Genomic DNA, 24,378 nt, shown 5'->3' with positions numbered 1-24,378 from the left:
TTACCTTTCCTCGCTGGTTTTAGATTTTTTCTTGGCTGCTCTTTTTTTCTGTTCTGTTGAACTGTCACTTTCTTCTTTATCTGAACTGGAATGACTCTCCGCACTGCTGCTTTCTTTCTTTTCATCGCTCTCTTCATCACTTTCGCTGCCAGACTCACTCTCTGAAACAGAAAGCCACTTTCATTTAATCTCTGTGTTTTGATTTTGATGAACATGCACAGCAAACAGAAACTGAGCGCATGCAAAATACTGGTTAATACAACGGTATTAAACACCCAGCACAAGTGAAAGGATCATTCAGGTACACAGGCATTAAGTATATGAGCTCTCAGGTGGAATATGTAACAAATGAACAAGTTAGTTACTTTTGGTAAATGTTTCTTTCGTAATGGATACGCCAACGTCTGGGGCCTTGGGGGCAAAAGGCACTGGTTTAGGAGAGCATTAGTTGCTCCTTTACGTAGGTTGAGGTTGTAAGCTGCTACATCATTTCATTGAGAGTGAGACTTGCCAGCTAATTTCCTTCAGCATTATTTGGTGTTTTTGGTGAAATGCTTCACTTCTTTACATATGTTGTAAATCATGTTCTTGGTCATGTGAAATTTCCCTTTAACTACATAGTAAAAAGGGGTATTGACAGCTGTATCCTGACTCGATGTGCAGCCTAGGTTCGGTTCTAGTCTGCGGGAGGACTCTCCATTTTTCCAATTGAAGTGGTATCACTGTACTGGCTTTAAATGTCACCTTCAGCACCTGAAGAAGTAGCACAGATGGGAATGCATACTGTAGGGGGAAAGAAAACAAAAAGAGATGATGGACTAAGTGCTGAAAGTTTTCACACTCACCCACAGTCACAGATCTGGGTTGAATCCATCATCGTTATTTAGCTCACTTCACCACCCCAGTTCAGACCCAGCCATATGCAAATCAGTCTTAACCCTGTTCCTCATGGTTACAGTCCAGCCCGAAATGTCAAGCCAGGTCTTTCCTGGACCTGAAACAAGCATCCATGGGGTGGCGCAGTGAGCTAAACAACGATGATGCATTCAACCCAGATCTGTGACTGGGGGTGAATTTCTGAAAAGTTTCAGCACTCCGTCCATCATCCCCTTGTGTTTGCTTTGTTCACCATTAGTTGGCAGGGTATGCTCAGACGTGCGTCCCTTGCTCACTTTGCAACTGGATTCAATCTAGCCTGGCTGATGAGGGGTGCTACCCCAAAATCGTCCCAGGATGCTTGTTTCTGGTCCAGGGAAGACCTGGCTTGGCAGTCCAGGCTGGACTGTTCCCATGAGAAACAGGGTCAAGACTGATTTGCATATGACTGGGTTTAAACAGAGCATGTGAAGTGAGCTAAAGAACGATGGTGGATTCAACCCAGATCTGTGACTGGTGGTGATGTCTGAAATGTTTGCTTTAATGTGGGCAGGAAGGCATCCCATACCAACTCCATCCAGGTAATCTCCATGGAGCATAAAAAACACATGCAGCATTCTAACTGGTGGCAAAAAGATCTACGCGGGAAACTCATAACAGCCCAAAAAGTACAGTTACTAGCATACAAGGAAAACTGTAGCATCACTGGGATCTGGGGTTCATACGTAGTGGTAAGTAATAGCAGGGACCACTGTTAACTGTAAGTACAAGCCAAGGATTAGCTACAAATGGTATCATGAAGCGTTCTGCCTGTTTAGTGCATTTAACTGACGTGGTCCAATAAATCAATCAGAATTTGTAGAGTGCGGCTGCTTCACCCCGGAGGGTCTCGACGCTTTATCGGATAATGCTGCTAGTTCTATCCATCCAAGTTTTGAGGTCCTTGCTGAACTCCTGGGGCGATGGCGAGGCTCTGAGGTGTAATGCCTTGTATGTGTGGGTGAGTAGCTTTTACTGGCATCTCTTCATGACTGATAGCTAGTGGAGTTTCCGGAGTTGATGGGTTATGTGTGCCTGTCTGGAGTGGTCGAGGATGAGCCTGGCCGCTGTGTTCTAGATCGTCTGGAGTTTCCTCATGAGTTGGTCAGTTATTCCTACGTAGAGGGGTTGCAGTGGTGGAGTTTGCTGGTGATGACAGCCTGCGTGGCAGTTCACCTGGTGTTGGTTAGGAGCCATCTGAAAACTTTTCTGAGCATACAGAACGTGAGGAAGCAGGCAGTGGAGACGGCGCCAACTTGCTTCTTCATGGATAGCTGGATGTCCAGGATGATGCAGAGGTTACGGGTGGGTACGGTTGTTCATTCAGTTGGCAACATCTTTCATGCATCTTTGATGGTTCTTAGATTGTTTGTCAGAGAGAGGATGAGTTGGGTGTCTCAGCGTAAGAGATGATGTTAAGTCTGCGGCTTTTGACGATATTGGCCAGGAGGGTCATGTATTTGTTGAAGAGGGTTGGGCTGAGTGATGAGCCGTAAGGTACACCACAGGTGATCTTCTTAGGATACAAGGAGGATGATTTTCTACGTTCTTCCTGTGAGGGCTGATGCGATCCACTTGCGGGCTGCTCCTTGGATTCTGATTTGGTGGAGTACTCTACAAATGAACTAGTTGACGGAGTGGGCTGACCTGGATCCAGCATCTCAGAACGATCTCAAAAAGCACAATGCTAAGTAAGCCTACTTTAAGTGATGTGCCAGTATAGCTTTAGAGGTGTCAACATCACCATCAACAACATCAGGTCTGTGGCTTTTATTTCCACTTTGGTGTCAAGGTGCATGACGGCATAATGTAAAGTGACGCTGAAGCAAGAGGATTACTCCAGGGATGAGCGAGTGAAAATCAAAGTATCCCGGAGCTGGAGGGGTTCTTGTCTCAGAAAGGCTGTGTATCTCTCCTCTGGCTTCAGTTCAGAAGTTTTCTAACTGGAAACAGTGTTGAAGCCTTTGAAGCCATTTTGGGCGTTTAGCAAATTGTTCAGACTCATGGTCTGATTCAAAGTAAATTACCCTCATAGCGGTTACCCTTCTTTTGGCAAGGAAAAAGGCATGCAGCAATCACATGGATCAATGCCATGTACAGGTTGTATGTAGTAGGCAGTCCATCAGCCTTTCAAATATTACACTGTTCACACTGTGCACCAGCCTTTTAAAAAAATAATTAAACAAAAGTTATTGTTTTGCACAAACAACGATAATAACCATACAACACAATGACAAACGTTACAGCTTTCCAGTTCCTGGCTCAATCACACCTTTCCTTTGCACCAAACCACATCGATCAAGCATTGTAGCAGTTTCTAATGTAGGCCCTTAGTCAGACGCCCAGATTCAAGCTTCTCCAGTCCCAATGAGGTGTTCGCGACCCTGCCCCCATTTCCTAATAGCTGAGCAGCCCTAAACATCTCCTTGTTCCCACCTACGAAGCACCAGGCACACCAGTAACACAGCCTTTTAAAACTGTATTATTCTATTCAAAAGGAATGATTTAAGTCTGGAACAAGGAGCACTGGAGCTTTCAATCCCCAAATACAAATCTGCAGTCTAGAAAGTTATACAAAAGTTGTAGACCAGGTGAATCTAACCAGTCGATCGCAAGATACCAGTAGCTCACAGAAACCTTCAGGGTAGCTCCCAGTCTTGAGTTCATTTTTAACTAAAAACAATAAGTGTTGCATTTTCCTTTTAAAGTAAAGGAAAGGCTGTTCACATTATTATCAGGCTGCAGATAGCACAGCTTGATAATGGGTAGTGCTCAATCAGATTTATGACCCATGTGGGTCAAAGAAGTTCAGAACTGAAGTATTTAACTAGTCCTTCTCAACTCAATATATATTATGAGAACAAAATCTCTCTTAATGCTTTTAAATGGGATCAAATAAAAATGATTAGTTAACTAAATGATTAATGGTGACCTTTTTCAAAGTGTCACACTTACAAACGTCAGCCACCTTGCTCCCAGTGGCTTGTAGACCGAGTGCCATATGCCATATTTGTAAATTAAAAACAGTAATTTTCTTTTAAATGGGAGAAATTTAAGGTGAAAAAAAGGTTTCTATAAAACATTGTATTAATGGTTTTCTCCACCTTAAATTAAGCAAATTAATTCTAAAACGTTATGAAGCATTTTTCTTCACTTTAAATTCCTAACATTTAAACAAATTACTGCATTTTCCGGTTATAAATATGGCACCATGTCTACAGGCCACTGGGAGTAATATGCCTGCTGTATGTAAAGACACTTTGACATGGGAGAAAATTAAAAAATGATAGGTTTAAAGTAATGCATATAAACATAAAGTTAACTCTTCAGTTGAATTTTCTACACACAGCAGGCATCTTGCTCCCAGTGGCTGGTAGACACGCTGCCATATTTATAATTAAAAAATACAGGCTGTTTTTTTTTAAATGGGAGAAATTTAAAGTGAAAAAAAATGTTCCATCAAGTGCAGAAAAATGTGCAGAACATTTTTCTGCACTTTAAACTCCTTCCATTAATAAGAAATGGTTGTATGTTTGTGTTGTACATGTAACGGTGCCACATATGGTTAAAGGTATTCCCTGTGCCACAAGTACATACAACACAGGCTCTCAGTCACCCATACACATATATCTCATTCATTCACACACATTCATACATTCCCACAGACCATGCACTCACTGATGCACATGGCTGTCCTATCATAGTACCCTATTCACAGTATTTTGTTCAAACCTTAGTATGGGGCTCCATGGATATTAGGTTTTAAGTCTTTGTAGCTGGGCGAGGGAGTGTCTGGTAACAATACACGAGTTACTTGGCCTTCAGTAACTCACGATGATTTTCACTGATCAGAAGAAGCTCTCATTACAGAAAAGATTGAAGACCCCTGTTGTAGAGCATAGTTTTTCGAGGGCTCCCATACATGTGTTCAGTAGGGATAAGAAAAGCAGAGGTATTAAGGGAAGGTATCACTGCAGACAGCAGAATTCGAAACAATGGTTGCAGGTGTGGCCTACTGGCAGTCATTTTTGGGACCAGCACTCCATTTTCCTCATTTGGCTTTGATCAAAGCAAGAGGGAGAAAAACACAAAGAGGAAAATAAAATGGAAGAAAACGATGATGTATGTCATGGATGGTTTGATGTCTGTATATCTGTAAGAATCCTCTTTTAAAACTTTTTTATTTCTTTCGGAAATCTGCTAGAACTAAATATTTTAAATTTGAAACACTATAATCCTATTGAAGCTCTGTTAGAGAAAACAGCTCCCTTGTGTATTTCTGTTAGATAACAGGTTTGCAGAGTGGATGCAAGTACATTTTACATTTGCAGAACTAGATCTTCCACTTGTTCAAATTCTGTTGCGTACATAGTACTTTGACATTCAACCCATAGGAGATGGTAATAAGAAAATTACCTTTATCAAAATAGATTCATTTTGTTTACCATGTTTTCCTACAAGTAAGCCATGGAGTTTCCAACAAAGCCTCAAAGATCGTACAGATCTAGATGCAGCCATTTTACAGATTTACACAAAGTTAGTATTAAAGTGATCTGCACACTTTTGTCAACGTAAAGTGCAGATTGTTACAGTGATTTGCACACTATTATCAATTATAAGTGCACATTGTTTAATGGCGATTCAATGATTTGCACATTTGTATCAACGTAAAGTGCAGATTGTTACAGTGATTTGCACACTGTTTAAAAAAAGAAAATCTAATACTGCGTTTCTGGTAATTCTGCGCATTCATTTCATTAAACATGCAGTTTGAACCTCCAACTAAATTTCTCCAGAACAAAGGAGATCCACTTATTCCTTGGATGCGTCGGAACGAGGAGTTAACATACAAGAAAGCTATAGTTGATGATGATACGTCTGAGTGCAAGAAAAGTATTCTCCTGCATTGTTTAGATTCAGAGGGACAACTGACTTTTCGTACCTTACCACAAGTTACTATGGAGCACGAGGAAGATACAGATGAAGTTGATTGTTTTCAGGAGGCATTGTTAAGGCTGGAAAATAGGTTCAAACCAACTGCCAGTGTGGCTTTGACCTGATTAAAATTTTATACTAGGGCACAAGGAAGTGAGGAAAGTTTTGATGAATTTGACTGCTTTGCGAGGGTTATCTCTACATTGCAATTTTGGAGTAATAACTGATAAAATGATCAGAGATCAAATAATAGTCCATGTGAAGAGTAGAAAAGTACAAGAACAATTGTGGGTTATGGGGGATCCTAAGTTGCAAGATGTGATCGTCACAGCTAAAGCGTTAGAAAAATCGGAGAAGTGGATGAAATCTGTGCATGCGTCTGAGAAGATTAAGGAGGATGAAAATTATGTGGTTTGTGGGGATGGAGGTTGTAAAACCTGTGGCGGTGTTGTAAAGAAAAGTTTTGAGGAGTATGATAGAAGGGAAGGTGACAGGTACAACAGGTTTGAGGGTAAAAGATGTATGAAAAATGAGGGGGGTCGCTTGCCGGATGCAAGATGGCCGCACCTTGAATAGGCTCTGCCGGCCAAGCCCTTAATCCGCCACAATCCTGCGGACATCGGTGGAACTGCCTTACTGCTCCACGCTATCCTGATCACCCTCACTCTGTGGCGTCGATTGATCCCCCTTTGGGCCGCGTCAGCACTGCTGCATAGAGTTCTGCTACTGTGTAATGGCCGCTGGGCCCATCTGCTAGTGCGCGGCTGGTGCCCGCGCCATACTGCTGTGGTGTCGCCGCTTTTTCTCACCGCCTGCACTGTCCTGCTGGGACCGGACCGCCCCATCGGAGCCGGCCTGCCGCCTGGCCTCTTCAGACCCCAGTGAGTCGCACTGCTATGGGGGCTTCCCGCGGCAGGGTAGGGGGCGCGCACGCCGTATCGCGGGGCCTGGGCCTTCCCTTCCTCTAGTTGGCGCCTGCCGCCGCCACTTGGACCCGCCACCTCCAGTTTCCCCCCTTGTGCCCCGTGACGCGGGTGGCGCACCTCCCGCGTCTCCCTGCTGGCTTTGCCCCTGCGGGCTCAAACTCCTTGCGGCACTCGCCGTAGGGGCCGGAGTCTGCACGGCTGTCTCTTGCCTGCCCTGCAGCCGCCGCCCGGTGCACCGGACGTCCAACGCTGGAACCAGCCCATCTCGAACGCCTGCAGACCTGCTGCACGGCCTCCATTGCTCAGCACCGCATGTGGCGGCCCTCACGGACCTTCATCGTCTCCTCCCTTAGCCCTGTGCTGGGTTGGCCCTGCGGGTGCTCCGGCCTTGACGACCTGACACCGGTTGTCTGCCTCTCCTTGCACTGCTAGCTCCGGCATCCCGCCCCGCACGGCCACCCACGCCAGGCGCTACTGTTGATGCCTGCTGATGCCTTTTGGACTGTATGCCTCACTTGGAACAGCCCATGCTTTTTCGCCAACTCAACTTATGCTTCTGGACGCCGGGGGGGCATGATTTACGGCAGCTCTCCCGCGCTGGCACTGACCCTGCAGCCCTGAACCATCGGGTGGCTCTTCACCCTCATCAATCTCCTTCCTGGGGTGCTTACACTCGCCGCATTGCCCAATCCGCCTCTTACGGCCACGGTCTCTTCTACCACCGTCTGCCTCGCCTTGCGCTGCCGCCTCGCCTGACTCACAGAGGCCCCGTTTCCACGACTGTGCCTGAGCATGGGGAAAGCTGATCCCAAACAACCCAAGCTCGCCTTCGATAAACGCCGGCAGACACGTCAGGATGGGGCGGTCACCGACGTGGGCGAGTTGGCCGCCCAGACCGATGTTGGCCGGACCAGAGAAGATGACTTGAAGGCCATCATGCTGGACGTGAAAACCACAGTCACTGGTATTGCTGCCCAACTCTATCAGCTGTCAGCCGACTGGACACTGTTAAGGCCCGGGTTGACTCGCATGACACACGCTTGATTCAGGTTGAGGCGAGGGTCTCAGATGCAGAGGATGACGCGATACAAGACCATCACAGGCTTCTCCAAGGGGGACGTGGCTTGACGCCGATGTAGAAGGAAGCGGACCTCGGAGCTCCTCCGTGGCCTCCCTCCACTGCAATTGATCCTGGCCAGCTGTGGGGGCCCCTTACTGCTCAATCGGTGGCGGAATACCTGGTGCCGCTGTGGGGTGACTGCCGGAGAGCGAGGTGGCTGCGGCGCAGAGTAATTTGTAAATTCCTGCTTGGCTGGTGTTCCGACCGCGGCGACCTAAGATGGCGGGCGCAAGTTGACAAGACGACCTATGCGGACTGTGGCACTGAGGATGCGGCAGACCGCTACTGGACAGTGGTGACGAGCTCCAGACCTGCTCATGAGCCGGAGATTGGGGGAGATACAAGCGGAGGCAGGACACGCTGCGGTGGCAGTGCATCGCGACCCGGTGCTGAGCGGTGACCCCAAGATGGCAGCTATGCGGACTGGGAGAGAGACCTGGTGAGTGTGCGAGCGGCCGGAGACTGCGGCGCTGGACTGGGGCTTGCTGCCTCTGAGCGGGTGACATAACGTGCCCATGGTGCTTCCTGAGACTGCTGTGGAGTCGCAGACAGAGGTGCAGATATGACACCGGCAGCGGTGAGACTAGCCATTACTAGGAACCTAGGTTTGCGCAAGCAGATTAGCACCGGCGGGGTCCTCTGTGGGCGGCGATGCTGGGGGTGCGGCTGATCTCAGCACCTGACAGCCATAACAGCGAGGAGAGGGCGCTGGGGCGGTGGAGCGCTGGGACCCCGCGCTGAGAAGCGGTCCTAAAATGGCAGCACAGAGGGCTGGAGGAGAGCCCTGGTGAGCGACTGTTGGTGGGGAGCCCGGCGTTGTGCTGGGGACCACTGCCAAGGAGCACATTCACGATTTCATCACACGCTCTGGATCTGGAGTGGCTGCATGCACGGCAGAGCAGGGAAGGCACTAGAGCAGACGCACTGCAAGGGGGACCTGCTCAGGGGCCTTTGAGTGGACCTAAGAGCGGGAACGTGGAGTCTAAGCAGGGAGCGAACAAGGCTTGACGGCAGCTTGGGACACTGACGAGCCTTCGGGGATCGTGACGCCGGCCCTCCTGCTACTGGGAAAACGAGTGGTGTAGATGAGGGAGGAGACCCCCCTGCTGGCGTAAGACTGGGAGGCGGGTACTGGCTGAGAGCGCGCGGGCCTGCGGCACAGATAACACAGGGAATGGCGGAAGGAGTGGGGCTGCGCTGCTGCCTGATTACTGCAACCTGAAAGGGAGCTGGAGCGGTGATCTGGACTTGGTTGAGGCTGTAGACTCACTGAGTATCTGGTGATTGTCCCTGTGTGGCCCAGAAGGACCGCATGAAGCCCTTTCAGAATGGAAACACCCGACTGGCCTGTCTATGAGAGCCCTCCCCGCCACCTACCGACTGAGTGAGCGTCCACATTCACTATAGGGTGGCTGCGATCGTCAGCGGTGCCGCGGCTTTCCGGCTCTCGACGAGCACCTCACCATACCTTGCCCTGAGGGATTGAGACTTACGAGATTGTTGCTTTATCCCGTTACCCTCCCTGACGAGACAAGATGGGAAGAACATCCAGGAGGAGGGGGTTTGAAGTCCTGAGGATGGACGAACAGGAGCATCACACCGACGAAGATGAGGGGGAACCTACTGGTTGTGCAGAGGGAGCACCTGGAGACCCTACCCTGGCTGACATTATGCAGGCTATCACCTCCTCGAGGGCAGCACTGGAGTCGAAGATAGACGCCATAGGGACGGATCTCACCCTGTTAAAAGATGATCACCGCAAACGTAAGGAGAGGGTGACTGCCGATGAGAACACCATGAAGGATGCCCCAAACACGGTAGACAGACAAGCATACCTTGAAGGAGGTGGAAACCAGGATCAAAGTGCTGGAGATGAGAGCTGAGGATAGTGAGGGGCACTCACGTAGAAACAATCTGCGCATCATAGGAGTACCGGAAAAAGAGGAGGGGGCGGATGCGGTCCAGTTTCTGGAGACATGGTTCAAAGCAGAGGTGGCTCCGGAGGGCCTCTCCCCCTTCTATGCCTTGGAGCGAGCCCATAGGGTCCCGGCCAAGCCTCCAAAGCCTGATGCTCCACCCCGCCCGATGGTTGTGCGCTTACTCCATTACCGGGATCGGGATTACCTACTGCAACAGGCTCGCGAAAAGCAATCCTTAGAGATTGGAAACAGTAGGGTGATGATCTTCCCAGACTATACTAGGTAAGTGCAGCGACAAAGAACTTCCTTCCTAGCTGTCAAGCAAAAATTGCGAAAACTTCAGCTCCCTTATGCCATGCTGTTCTCGGCTAGCCTGAGAGTAACTGCAGATGCGACGACATTTCTTTCTTACTCCGCAAGAAGCTTGGGCCTGGCTAGAAGCCCGACGCAGCAAGGAGTCACGTTCGCAGCGCCTGGGGTCGCCACGACAGCAGTCGCCCTCTTCCTCGCCACCCGGGGGAGCCCCCTCACCTGATGGGAGACACCAAGAACGAGACAGGGCGGTACAGGCAGTGGCGGAGATCATTCAAGGAGAGGCAAGCCCGACCAGCAATACCACAGACCCGGACCGGGACAGACCTGGGAGCTCGAGTTCAAGTAGTGCCCATGGATTCTCAGATACTGAAATGCCGGACGTCACACCACAAACAGTAGATGGCGTGTTTGGATGACCAGATGCCAGGTCGTATGTCCAGAGATTTGCCTGTTGGGGGAGGGGTGGCCCCTGGTGCCAGCGGCTTAGATTGTGAACTGCCGAAGGACACACATGCACTATTGGGGCCTACTGTGAGATCTCTATTTGTGGGGGGAAGGACTGGGGAGGGGATCTGGGCCTAATGATGTCGGACACGTTCTGCCACTTTCATGACTTGGGGGTATTTGGTTTGGGACCAGGCATGTCGCTAGGGGAGGGGTAAGCCGAGCAGCACTGGAGATTGTATCATGGATCCCGCCGTAGGTTTTAAATGCATAACCTGGAATGTTAGGGGGATGCACACCATGAGCCGTCGACAAAAAATTCATGCCTATCTGATTAGAAGAGGAGTGCAAATTGCATTATTACAAGAAACGCACCTCACACAGAAGGAAGGGACAGCACTACAGCGCCGCTGGAGGGGGCAGATATTCCACACCACATACTCAGCCTTTGCCAGAAGGACCCTAGTGTGGGTGCTGGCGGGAGTCCTCTTTCAGTGCGTCAGACAAATAGTAGATCCAGAGGGCAGGTTCGTGGTGGTGATGGGGCGCCTGGATGGCCAAGATATAACTATAGGAAGTATATATGCCCCTAATGTTGATCTACCGGCATTCTTAGTGCAGCTGTCACAGACATTAGCGCAGGCCCTCACCAGACAAACACTTTTGGGGGGAGACTTCAATAGTATTGCTGACGTGAACCTAGACCGATCTCACCCACCACTCCCTGATGCCCCCACACACAGGGTCGCGGAAGCACGGCGGAACTGGCAACGCCACTGGGGACTGACGGACACTTGGAGGGCCCATCATCCGATGGTGAGGGACAACTCTTATTTTTCGGCTCTACATGAGCTGCATGTTAGGTTGGACTCCATTCTCTGCTCCCCAGACGTACATGTAGGGATCATCTTGAGTGAGCACTTAACTAGGACGATATCTGATCATAACCCCCTACTGGTAACCTTGAACTGGATGCGCACCAGACCCACAATGCCCAGCTGGCGTCTCTGACCGGAGGTGCTAGAGGACCAAGTATTCCGAACCACGATCGGCACTGCAATAGAGGAGTATTTTCAGAATAATGCTGGTACGGCTGCCAATCTCCGCATCGAGTGGGATGCCTTTAAAGCCGTCATAAGGTGTCGGTGTATCGGTGAAGCGGTGGGCATATGGAGAGTTCTTTTAAATGATGTACAGAAGGCCAAAAATCGGCTCCGAGAAGTTGAAAAAGATATACCGGAAAAGGTAGACAAACAAGCAGATCTGTTAGAGGCCAGGGAAGCACTAGCCTCACAGGTGGAATGGCTGAGATGCTTTGACTACAGGGCCTATGCGACCTGGGCCCACGCAGAGAGCGATTAATCTGGGGCGTTGCTAGCTTGGCTGGCCAATCCAGGGCACAGAGGGACGACGATCCTAGAATTAAAGGGGAGGGGTGACTAGGTTCATTATGGGCAGCAAGAAATCAACACACAGTTCTTAGAATACTATACTACCCTATATCAGAGCCAATTGGACCCTATGGTGTTCGAAGGAGAGAGATTTTTGGAAGATATTGAACTACCTCAAATTGATGCAGATGAAGCGGAGGCTCTAGGACGTGACATAGAAATAAATGAGATCAGGGGAGCCATTAATCACATGGCCAGAAATAAAACCCCTGGCACGGACGGACTCCCGGTCGAGTTCTACGCCACATATGTGGATGCCTTGGCTCCTCGCTTGTTGGTCTTGTACAATAGATCGAGGCGAAATGGGTGCCTGCCCGTATCCACGAGGAAGCGGTAAACATACCGCTCTTAAAACCAGGTAAACCAGCCTGGGATCGCACCGCGTACCGTCCTCTCGCCATGCTCAACCTTGACTATAAGATCCTGAGCCGCATTTTGACTAGCCGTCTGATGACTCACATGACAGCACTTGTACACACAGACCAGGCAGGTTTTATCCCGTCCCGGAATACAGCCATATATATACGGCGCCTACTCCGACTGCTGGACGCTCCCATCCAAGACAATGGCAAGGCGTGCATCCTATCGGTTGACATCGAAAACGCCTTTGACAGCCTTGAATGGCCATATCTTTTCAGAGTCCTGAGGGCCTTTGGTCTTGGGGAAGGATTTGTGACCTGGACAGCAATACTGTATAAGAACTCCACGGCCAGGGTGCGCACGGGAGGGGTGATTTTAGAGGCCTGCGCTGTGGGCAGGGGTACAAGGCAGGGTTGCCTGCTGTCTCCCCTCTTGTTCGCGTTGGCTGTGGAACCCCTGGCTGTGCATGCGCGCTCGGGCGGTATTACTAGGGGCTGGATGGGGTGGGCCAATCCCAATTCATTGCAATATATGCAGACGATCTGCTAATGTTCCTTGCCAACACTACGGATGAGCTGCAAGGTGCCAAAAATCTACTGACCAGGCTGGGACGGGTCACGGGCCTTGAGGTCAACTGGGTTAGACGTTGAATGGGAAAGCAGCTGCCTGACATATCTGGGAGTAGGCATCTATCATATGGTTGCTGATCTACTGGACGGTAATCTCGGCCATGCGCTGCGAACCACTAAGAGTAATTTCCCACTATCAGTGGCGGGACGGGTAGTGCTTCTAAAAATGGTCACGCTGCCGCGGTTGCACTATTATTTTGGGTCGTTGCCACTATGGATCCCGCTAAAGTTCTTTGCTCAGCTTAACACCATGGTCACGGGATTTTTATGGTGCTCCGGGAGACGCAGAGTAGCGCCCACCACCATGATGAGACCTAGACTAGAGGGGGGCTTTGCAATACCGGATTTTGAAGCCTACTACCCTGCAGCTGCGTTCACGAAATGGGTGGCAGTAAGATTTCGAAATGGGGAAGACCAAGGGGGCTCAGATCCGGGTCTGAGACAGCTCTCACAAGTGTTACTACGGCTCCCATTGAGCGAAAGATGCCCCGAGTGATCTGTGGGCGATGCGCCAATGCTGGAACCGGGTTAGTAGGAGAGCTCAGCAACTACCCCCATATGCCCCTGAGATCCCGCTGCTGATGTGCGAGGCACTTCCCCATGGGGGAAACTGGCAGGGGTTGCGGACCTGGGAGAAGATGGGGGATCTCCACTATTGGAGACCTCTACAAGGACAATACCATGCTACCCTTTAATGACCTCGCGGAGCGGCACGAGCTTCCTGGGAGGGACTTTGTTGCATGCTTCGCTGACGACAGCCATCCGTAAACATTGGGAAAAGGGAATGGTCGAACCCTCGGTCTCGCTGTCATGCCAATATGTAGTATCAGCGGCCGGGACGATCAAAGCAGTCACTTGCCTCTATAGGCGGCTCACGCAGGAGATGAGGAGGCCCTTAGAGAGCCTGAGGGTTAAATGGGAAACAGACCTAGGGACGCCTATGGATGAGAAGGCGTGGGAGGCACTAGTAGAGAGAACATGGAAATGTTCTAGAAATGCACGGTTCCAGCGAATCCAGTTTTTTTGTCCTCCACAGAGCATATCTAACTCCAGCACAAAATTAATGAGTATTTTGGGGCCCGATCAATCTGTCCGCTATGTAAACTAGAAAACGCCAAATTTGGAGGGAGTTACATAGGTGGGAGGGGAAGGGAAGGGGTGTGTTATTCTTATTGGTTATTGTTTGTTGTGATCTAATTGAGTTAGGTCTGGGACAACTTATTGAGATGCCGATCTCCTAATCCTACCGACACATAACTTCCCTAAGAACTCGAACCTGAACATTGCACTTGATCACGATTTCTGCATGGGCTACGCATGGAGGAATCTGCACCAGAAAATATGCGCCCAACATCCATGCTCATCGATATCTGTATCTGTTACTGGTCACAAGCTAAGTGCTCTAATACCACTGGCTACTTTGTGTACTTGCAATCTTCTGAATAAAGTCGGTTTACAAAAACAAAAAAAAAGAAATTACAGGCTTCTCCAAATGGACAAGGTTCTCAAGCTGATCAAGAACGAGGATTTGGAGGCGCGCTCTCGCAGGAGCAATCTCCGCATCACTGGCGTGCCCGAATCCTCCAACATCTCCAAAATGGAAGACTTTGTGGAGCAGCTCATCCGTGGTCTCTTTGGTTATGTCCTCTCCCCGTCTTCATTGTCGAGCGCGCTCACCACTCTCTTGGCCTTCGTCCTGCTCCTGGTCTGCCGGCTCGCTCCATCATCGCCAAGCTGCTTAACTTTAGGGACTGAGACGCTGATCTTCGTGCGGTCAGGGAGAAGGGGTAAATCCGTCATCAGGGGTACTCCCTGGCCTTTTCCCCCTGACTACACGATGGTGGTACAGGCTGCCCGCTGCAAATTCCTCCTGGCCAAGCGAATACTCCAAAAACATGACATATCCTATTCCTTGGCGTACCCAGCTAAGCTGCGTGTCTAACAGGGCTCCAAGGTGCATGTCTTCATGGAACCGAAGGCTGCCTTGGCCTATGCGAAGAAACTTGACCAGGCGCAATGCTCTTCTCCTTCCGGCTCCCAGGCCATTGTAGACGGCAACCTGAGTGATAATGACTAAATCCTGCTTCTCTATTGTGTTTTTGTAATACTTCCTGATGTACTGCTGCCTTCGATGGCTCACTTCTGCTTTTCTCCAATTAGTGCATGTGTCCCTCCTTTCCACTGATCGTTGTCCATTGGGCCCTGGGGCTCGATATGGTTGTGGGGCTACAAACTGCTCCTTCGGCACTGGCTTCCTCTTTGCCTCCTTTCTCTCAGGACCCCCGTTTGCTCTCAGGATTCCTGCTACACCTTTTGCCTTTTTACACCGGGTTCCTGTCTTTCAGACGCCCCGCTGTCCTCTTTGGATCAAAATGCTGTCCGCAATAACTCATGGCTTGGCCACCCTGTCTTTATGGCAGGGGTGTACACTGGGCGAAGCCATGCCTCCACGGGATAATTCCCTTTCTGGACATTGAATCTCCCCTCCCGAGTTGTGGTTCCCTCGGGTGGGTGAGGTTGGGTCCTCAACCTAATTGGGGGGTCGGTGTGGGGTTGGGTTCTTTGGATTTGTTGCCTCCTGCCAAGGCTTGGTTGTTTGTTCTGCTTTATGTTCTTTTTAGTAACACGATATCTGCTACATCTCGCTTTACACTGCACTTCCCATTTCCACTGCTCATGGTCCCCATTGCACATCTGGCCCTATCCGCCATTCATTCTCCTGGCACAGCGTCATGACGGACACTACCCTCTGGAATTGGAACGTCCACGGTCTCAATGATCACCGCAAGGCCCGCCTGGTACATCCTCACCTTATCCGGCATAAGGTTGACATTTGCTTTCTTCAAGAGACCCATTTGCTGCCCGCCACCTCCTCTAGGCTACTCTCCAGACATTGAGGTGAAATTCACTCCTCCTTCTATTCCAATTATTCTCGCGGGGTGTCCATCCTGATGCGCACAGGGCGGGGCGATTTGTCGTCCTGCACCGCACTCTCCTGGAACAACCACTGATCCTCGCGGCGCTATACGGTCCCAATTCCGATGACTCTGAATTCTTTGCGCAGGTATGGCAGCACATCTCTTCTCTTGGTGCAGCCGCGCTCCTTTAGGGGGGGGCGATTTAAACATTACATTGTCAGCCACTCTTGATTGCTCTGGGTCACATGCTCTTCACCCGCGCGCAACCTCTCTTCTGTACTCCATACTCGCCGATAACTCACTGCTCGATGCGTGGTGGCACATTCCCCCTGGCGCACGAGGGTACATGCATGACGGCCTCCTTTGGCTGCTGCTCCCGCTTGGAGCGCTGGATCACGACGCCGGACGCCTTTGCATGGCTCACCTCGTGGAACATATGGCGCGCACCCTTTCCGACCAAGCTCCCGTTCGCCTCTGTATGCGACTCCCTAACTCCCAGCGGCACGCGTTCTCTTGGTGGCTGCCCCCCAATGCACTCCGGGATTCTGTATTTTGTGCTGAAATTCAGACCCCAATCATGAACTACTTTGACCTTAACGTAGGCTCTGTCAACTCCCCCTCCACACTCTGGGAGGGTTTTAAGGTAGTGATTCGAGGTGAATGCATCTCCAAGCAGTCCAGTGTGCTACGCTCCATTCGCGGCGCCCTGGACAGGTTGGAGGCAGAGATTAAGGCTTTGGACTCCTCGCATTCAATAGACCCTAAACCTGACACTCTCGCGAAGCTCCGGGGTAAACTCACTGATTTCAATGACGAGGCCAATAGGGAGCTCTCCTTCTTGGGCAGGGAGGCGAGGGCGCGCTGCTTGGGTGAGGGGGATCGTCCTGGCAGGACTCTGGCCAATCTTTTACGACAGCCCCACGCGTTCTCTCATATCACTGCGCTTCAGGGCGGTGGTCCGGATAGAACCGCCTCTCCTGAGAAGTAGTGGCCCGATTCACCGCATTTTATTCCCAACTCTACACAGCTGGGGTCGTGCTCCCGCGTGACATTCTCGATCAATATTTTGATACCCTTGAGCTTCTCTGGCTGGGCAATAGCCACCGGGAATATCTTGACAAACCTTTCTCAAAGGAAGAGATCCTGGCTGCCATCAACAACCTGCCCAGGGACAAGGCTCCCGGCTCTGACGGCTTGCCAGCGTCCTTTTATAAGGCTTTTGCGCCCCATCTTGTCCCACACCTCGCTGCTATGTACAATGAATCGTTTGAGTGCGGCCAATTCCCTCCCTCGCTTCCTGAGGCTCTGCTAACACTTCACCTAAAGCCGGACAAACCCCCCGAGCTCCGAGATTCTTTTCGTCCTCTATCTCTCATTAATACTGATAATAAGATCTTTGCCAAACTGCTGGCCTCCCGCCTTTCCCCCTCCAATGGCGCTAATCGCCCACCCGGACCAGTCCGGTTTCATCCCTGGTCGTGCTACATCGCATAATCTCCCGACCATTTTTCCCGTCCTTCATCAAATCAATCCCGCACTTCCGAATGTGTCGACCCTTTTGGACGCCACTAAAGCATTTGATACTTTAGAGTGGCCCTTTCTTTTTTACCTACTCCCTCTCTTGGGCTTTAGCCCAGTTTTTCTGCGCTAAGTTCAGCTTCGCTACACCCTCCCCACAGCCCGCCTTCGGATCAATGGTCAGATCCCGGAGCCTATTCTCATCGCTCGGGGCACAAGGCAGGGAGGGGTGCCCGCTTTCACCCATGTTATTTGCCATCGCCATGGAACCCCTTGCCGCCAGGCTCCGGCAACACCACACCCAGAGGGAACTCGGCTTCGTGGCTCGAGCCCTGGTCATCTCCATGTATGCGGACGACGTCACAGTCTATGTCCGCAATCCCCAGCAGAATCTCGGCCCTATGGTCCGCGAGGTGGTGCGTTTCCGAGGCCTCTCCTGCATCAAGGTTAACTGGAGCAAATCAATTATTTTTCCCCTTACGGACGCCACTTAACTCTGGACTACCCGTTTGTATGGGCATCAGGACCTACTAGATACCTCGGCATTTGGCTCAGCAGGGATGTGAACGAACTCTGGAAGAACTCTGGAAGAACAATTTTGGCCGCGCAGTGGACTGGCTGGAGTCTAAGATCCAACTCTGGCGACGACTGCCCCGGTCTCTGGCGGGCCGCATAGCTATTGACAGGATGGTTGTGCTCCCGAAGTTTTTGTATCTATACGTGAACGTCCCCATACCCCTCACAGCTTACTTCTTACGCAGACTTCGCTCACTCATAATCACTCTTGTCTGGGCGGGATGGCAACCAAGAATCACATATAATATACTCACTCTTCCTCTGTCACGTGGCGGACTTGGTGCCCCGGATTTCAAACTTTACTCCCTCAGCGCCCAAGCCAGCTTCCTTCACTTCTGGTTACACCCGACGCCTTTCCAACCGCATGTGGTAGTCGAGGCTGATCTTGCCATCCCCGGCCGCTCCTTACCGCTCTCTTTGCCCCAGTGAAACCCCCGCGCGGCGAGATCAACACAGTGGAGACCTTGCGATGGGCCTGGGATGGGCTCCGGAGATACTCTGCTCCAGTATGCTCTCCACAAATGCCATGCCCATTGCACACAACCCAATATTTCCCTTTGCAGATGGATGGTATGGCCAAACACGCGGCGCACTTGGGGCTCTCCACGGTGTCGGACTTCTATCCTAGCAACACTTTCTTTTCCCTCGCGGCCAAGTCTGGCCCCATTGACACTTATTATCAACTCAGAGCTCTCTGCAGAGAGCTTTGTCCCCCGTATCCTCAGTCCCCCCCCGCCAATGGCTGTCCTCAACTTTCTTTATACTTTCCCTTCCCCCCCACAAGCTGGTCACGAAAATTTACGCCCTTGCGGACTCCTCCATCTCCACTGACCGCATCCGTGCGGGTTAGAGTGCAGACCTGGGCGCCGATATCTCTCAGGAGGACTGGCTGTATTGCTGTTCTCAGACGACCAAACGTTTATCCCCAAACTACCGCCTGCGCCTCATCCATTATAAATATTTGCATAGACTATACCGCTTCCCTGCTCAGCTGCACAAAATAGGCCTCAACCCCAGCGATAGATACTTGCGTTGCTCCGCTCCTGCGGCAGACTTCTCCCACCTCGCCTGGCTATACCCTAAGGTCTCCGCATATTGGTGCGACGTGTGCGCTGCTATCACTGAGATCACCTTTGCGCCTGTCGTGCCGGACCCACTGCTTTGCCTCCTTGGATTTGTGATATTCTGCCCAGACGCCACTCGCCAGCTGACTGCGATGCTTCTCGTTCTCGCAAGGCGCAGGGTCTCCATGTGCTGGGGTCGAAGGTCTGTGCCAAAGGTTAGCGCTTGGCTCGATGACGCTTCGCGCTATCAGACACTTCTGTCCGAATTTTGGGACTTGGTGCCGGCCACTTGCTGCCCGATTGATATTTGGGTCCCCCTTGTCTCTTATCTCCAGCGCCAAAGCGCCTTGCCCTCTGCGACCTCTCCCGTGCTCCTGCCGGCTCTCCGCCTGTGGCGGCCGCCGGAGCTGGTTCGGGAGGTGCTGCCTCCCTATCCACACACTCTCCGGGCCCCTTGCGCCTTCTTCCATCTGCATGGGGCCTTCTCCGGATGTCCCCCGCTTTACCTTAGAATTTCTCTTTCTGTGTAATGCAATGGGTTTCTTACATTGCGGACCTTCCACCTGCACATACTGTAACCTGAAGTGCAATTTTCTTCCTCAATAAAGTTTTTTTTTTTTTTTTTAAGATATATGAAAAATGATACATTCTCATGTTATCGCTGTGGCAGTATGGCTCACATTTTCTTTGTCACCTCGGTGTTCTGCTATTGGGAAGGCATGTGTAAAGTGCGGCAGGATTGGACATTTTGCCAGAGTTTGTCGTGATTTAAAAAAATAATAATTTGGGAATTAAGAGTAAAGTATCATATCTTACAGGTGGAAGCGTATGTAATGAGGAAAGATTTGAACATGTGAGAGAGTGTGCAGAGGAATGTGAAGGTGTCAGAGGGGTGATTGTCTATTTCGGATGGCGTAGCATAAAATGTGGAGGAGGTGGTTAGGGATCTCCTAAATGTATTGTAAGTGTGAAGTGAGTTAATTTGGAGCTGATGGTGGATTCTGGATCGCCATGAACGATCACAAGAGAATTTTCTTCAGAAGTTTGAACAAGTATGGAGCATGGATGATGTGAAGCCATAGGATATCATTGATGAAAGTTTTGATGGGAGTGTTATTGACATTATAGGTTATGTCAACACAAATATCCTATTTATAGGAAAAAGGGCGGTAATAAAGTTGTATGTGGCACCTAAAGGAGTGAATGCCCTAGGTTGGAAAGACCAATGGAAGTTGGGAACTATTCTTAACCCTAGAAACTGGGAACCTGTTTTGGTAATGGAGGACTGAGAGACTGATAAAGGGTTTGTGTATAGCTTCCCTGAAAATTGGAAGGTTATTCCCATAGGATCAAACTGAAGTCAAATGCTAAGCCAGCATTACAGAAGATACGCAATGTGCCCATCAATGTGAGGGAAGAACTTAAAGATATCTTGTTGGGAATGGTGAGTGAGGATGTGAATGAGGAGATAGAGTCATCTGAGTGGGTGTGTCTGAGTGGGTGTCTCCTATAGTTTTGGCATGTAAGATTCAATCAGGTTCTCAAGGCGTGTATTAGTTGGGCACATGGTTTTGGTGGTTTTGGAAAGATAAGTTGAGGGAAAAGTTATGGTGGTATCGCATTACTCCTCAAGCTACCATGTGGTCAGTCCTTTCATACTGTTGAGAGGTAGACTACCTATATCCAAATTGTGTCCTTGGTGGTTCAGGAGAGAACAGGTTGTGCTCAAGATGAAGTGAATGTACAGGAGATAAAAGAAAAGGTCAGAAGGAAGCAAGAAAAGATCAAGGAGGGAGTACAGAGCTGGTAAAATACTTAGGGGTATGGATACACCGTGATCATGAGTTAGTAATACACAAAAACTACAGTAAGGCCTTTACGAAATTGGAAGGACAAGTGGATAGATGGATAAGGCTACCACTTTCAATAGCCGACAGAATCGCTATGCAAAAGATATAGTGTTTCCCCACTTTCTTTATTTACAAATATACCAATAGTTTTTTAGGTCTCGCCTGGCGTGGGCTGCACACATGTGCAGTCTCACTGGCAAGATTTAATGATTTTGGGTATTTTCTGTAAGGGCCATTAAGCTCTGCCCCTCTTTTCCATTGGCTGGCGTCACCGTTTATGCTAAACGGTGGCCAGCCATTGGAAAAGAGCTGTTGCTGACGTTTTTGTTCGGCTTTTTGATCCGTCCCATTTGGACAGGCTCGTCTGCCTTCCGTGCGCCGTGAAAGCTTTCTTATCTTTATGGGGCCATGTATTTCAAACACATGGCCCCATAAAGACAAGAAAGCTTTCATAACGGACGACAGTGAAAGCGGACCGTGCTTTTAATGCTGGTTTCTGGGTGAGTTAAGGGTGGGTAGTAAATCACTTCTCTCCTTGACGTACGTAATCAGATCACACGCGCCTCCTTCCTGGCCGCCACGATCGGCAGCGCGGACACTTTAAACTGGGGTCCTAAAGAAATGCTGACTACAGTGTGCGGGGCTTGATGGTAATGGGGAAAGTCATGTGAACAAAGCAGAAGACACCAAAACAAAGTCCGACTTTCCGTTCGGTTACTGTTCCGCGGGCAGGTGTGCAATTACAGGTAAGAAGTAGGCGGGAGGGCAGTTCGGGAGGCTTTAACAGGGATATTGTTTAATGCCTAGGTCTTCTGCCTAAATGAAAAATACAAAAAGATAGAACTGCGTCCACAGCAGCCATGCTCGCACAGGGTTCTGATATTTCTCAAAGTTAAGGCCCGCGGGTGTCTGGAGTGAAAGTGTTAAAATACGTGTTTTGCTCCCACGTTTGGGACATGCATTTGTGAGGTAGCCAGCCCCCTGGCAAAATATAATCATGACAACTGTTGAAATCCTGACTTCGCATGACTTGTTCATGCACTGTGAGTGTAGCATTCTTTTGTTTATGTTAAAATTAGACTAATATGTCTGACATCTCGTCCTCATACGGCGGGTGTCATGCTCTTTTCTGTAACCCACAACCTCCTAGTAAGCAATGTGCGTCCACAGAATTCCATGAGGTCACCTTTGCGAACCTGCAGCATCCTTTTTTCACTGACTTTAATGGGATCCCCTCTTAAGCATATGGTCTCGCCCTCGTTCGAGAGCCATTTGATTGACAGATATGGACATAACATACCTGATAAGGATTTGTGGGTGCAGAGTCCACAGCCGGAATTACTGTCCTTGCTGAGGTGGAGAAGTGACCTCTGTAGGCTTCTGTAACTGGCCGACAGTAAGCCTCTGGTGACTGGTCAAAGGTGTGAGATGAGTCCTCGGTGAGTGAGATCGCGTACCCTAGGTTGGGGATATATGATCCCTCCTGACGCGAGGATATCTTGTTGATAGTTTAAGGTTTTAAAACAAAACAAAAAAATCACACACACAAATGGGTTACTTCTGGGAGCTTTATTCACCTCAGATGGGCTTATTTAAAATTCCATAAGGCTAAATTATGTTTTTAACAGAGAATATTCAGAGTTAAGTAGAACCAGCAAATCTAGAGATTTTTAGACAAAGTCCTATTTTAATATTATCTATCTAATTTAGAGTTAGGGCTAGTAGAAAATGTACAGACATACAGACAGATCCATGTCCCATGATTTATAGTGTAACTGCCCTATTAAGTGTGTCCTAGAATGAGGGACATGCTATTGGTGGAGACACCTCCTGCTGTTCCAACAGTGAGGATGGCTCCAGACAGTGGAACAGTCCCCTACGTTAAGTGTGACTGCACTGCCTAATTTGTTTAAAGATCACCATTAAAATGGTAGCTGTTTTTCAAGAAAATTAGCGTCTCGAGCATGCTGGGACCGGTGTGAACAGCCCTGACGAAGCATGTACAAGTGAACAATTCACCAGTAACATGGACGCCTGTATGGTCCCTCAGACGTCCCTGCCATAATGTGCCACTTATTACTGCATTGCAACGCCTGTCCTTCCAATGGGACACGGGTTGACATGCTGGAACATGGGAAAGTGAACACTGACATAAAATCTACTGCCCCGTGCGGCCCTCCGTCCCTGCATTCATTTTTGTGCACAAAGACGTGCAAGTTATGTCATGCCTCCTTTATATTTGAGGCAACCCAGAGCTGCAAGGAAGCTAACATTGGGCTTGCAGTGCTGTGATTGCTAAATTAGCGCTGCGAGGCCTACAGGGAGCTCACACACCCCTTTAATGTAGGACCATCAAGTCAGATTATCACCACTAAGACTCCACTCATTCTGAGGGGCTTTCGAAACCTGCACATTATCTTTTGATACATCCGAAGTTGACTGATGTCTAATGAATAGTAAAAGCAGAATATTTTGTGCGTATCCATAAATTGCCTCCATTTTGCACTTTTCAGCTTTCGAGCATCCGCTTGATGTTCATTCACGTGTCTCCCCATCTCGTCTCTTTGACTTCATATGAGGTGCCGTGTCGCCCTCCTCTACCCTATTTTATAGATCCCTGCTGGTCCCGGAGAGATCAGCCATGGCCGGTTAGCCCTGGCTCATGAAGCCCTTTCTTATTCTGCTTATGTGGTTTCCCTTTTACACCCTCGGCTGCTTGCCCTGCTGATTCGGCACACAAGACGAGCAGGGATTGCAAAACTTGTTTATGAGTTCACAGTGAGGGCCCTTTAACTGCTGAGAGATACTGTCAGGAGGTACCTTTGAACCCAGACCTCTGAATGGTCCAACCGGACCATTGCTGACCTTTGGCCTGTACAGAATGCGTCTCCTGTTCGTTCTGCTGCTTCCTATATGCGCTTATGAGACCTACAAATAACAAGTCACACAAAAAACCTTCAGCTGTAGCGCGAATAAATATTCATCTTTATTTTATTATAATTAATTATTAATACGTTAATGAGTTTTTTAAGCCATCAATTCTGTGTCTTTTTAACTGTTGCCATAGGGTAGCGCTGTTGCTTTAAAAACCCCTGCAGCACTAACCATGCCCCGAATACTGTGATAATATGGTGTGTTCAAATTGTATGACTACATTGAAAAGCATTGTCAAAGCCAATAGGTCAGGCTTGCATTTTCACTCCGGCCTACAACATTTTAACAAGCATTTGCAATGCAATAGGTCTCGCATTTACGCAAGTTTGAGCTATTGACAATGCCTTTTATTTGTTTTTAAAACTTAAATAAAAGTCAGTCATTTGCAATGTCAATAGCTCAAACTTGCCTAAATGCGAGACCTATTGGATTGCAAATGCTTGTTACTAGACTGTGCGCATGCATGATAAAGCTCACATGGGCAGGTAAGCAGCCAAGGGTGGG

The 24,378-nt window shown here is 49.4% G+C and overlaps 1 protein-coding gene across 2 annotated transcripts in view; it reads right to left on the bottom strand.

The window, feature by feature from the left end:
* AP3B1 (adaptor related protein complex 3 subunit beta 1) overlaps nt 1-24,378 on the bottom strand; it is a 1,836,520-nt gene that overhangs the window by 704,758 nt on the left and 1,107,384 nt on the right. For both annotated transcript variants that reach the window (XM_085632261.1, XM_085632260.1), the window contains exon 19: nt 5-161. In XM_085632261.1, the coding sequence (XP_085488387.1) occupies nt 5-161 (157 nt within the window). The remainder of the gene's footprint in view (nt 1-4; nt 162-24,378) is intronic.

This window comes from Triturus cristatus, chromosome 2_1 (assembly GCF_964204655.1).
Source record: "Triturus cristatus chromosome 2_1, aTriCri1.1, whole genome shotgun sequence".
Lineage (NCBI taxonomy): Eukaryota > Metazoa > Chordata > Amphibia > Caudata > Salamandridae > Triturus > Triturus cristatus.
This window is presented reverse-complemented; position numbering and strand designations above follow the sequence as displayed.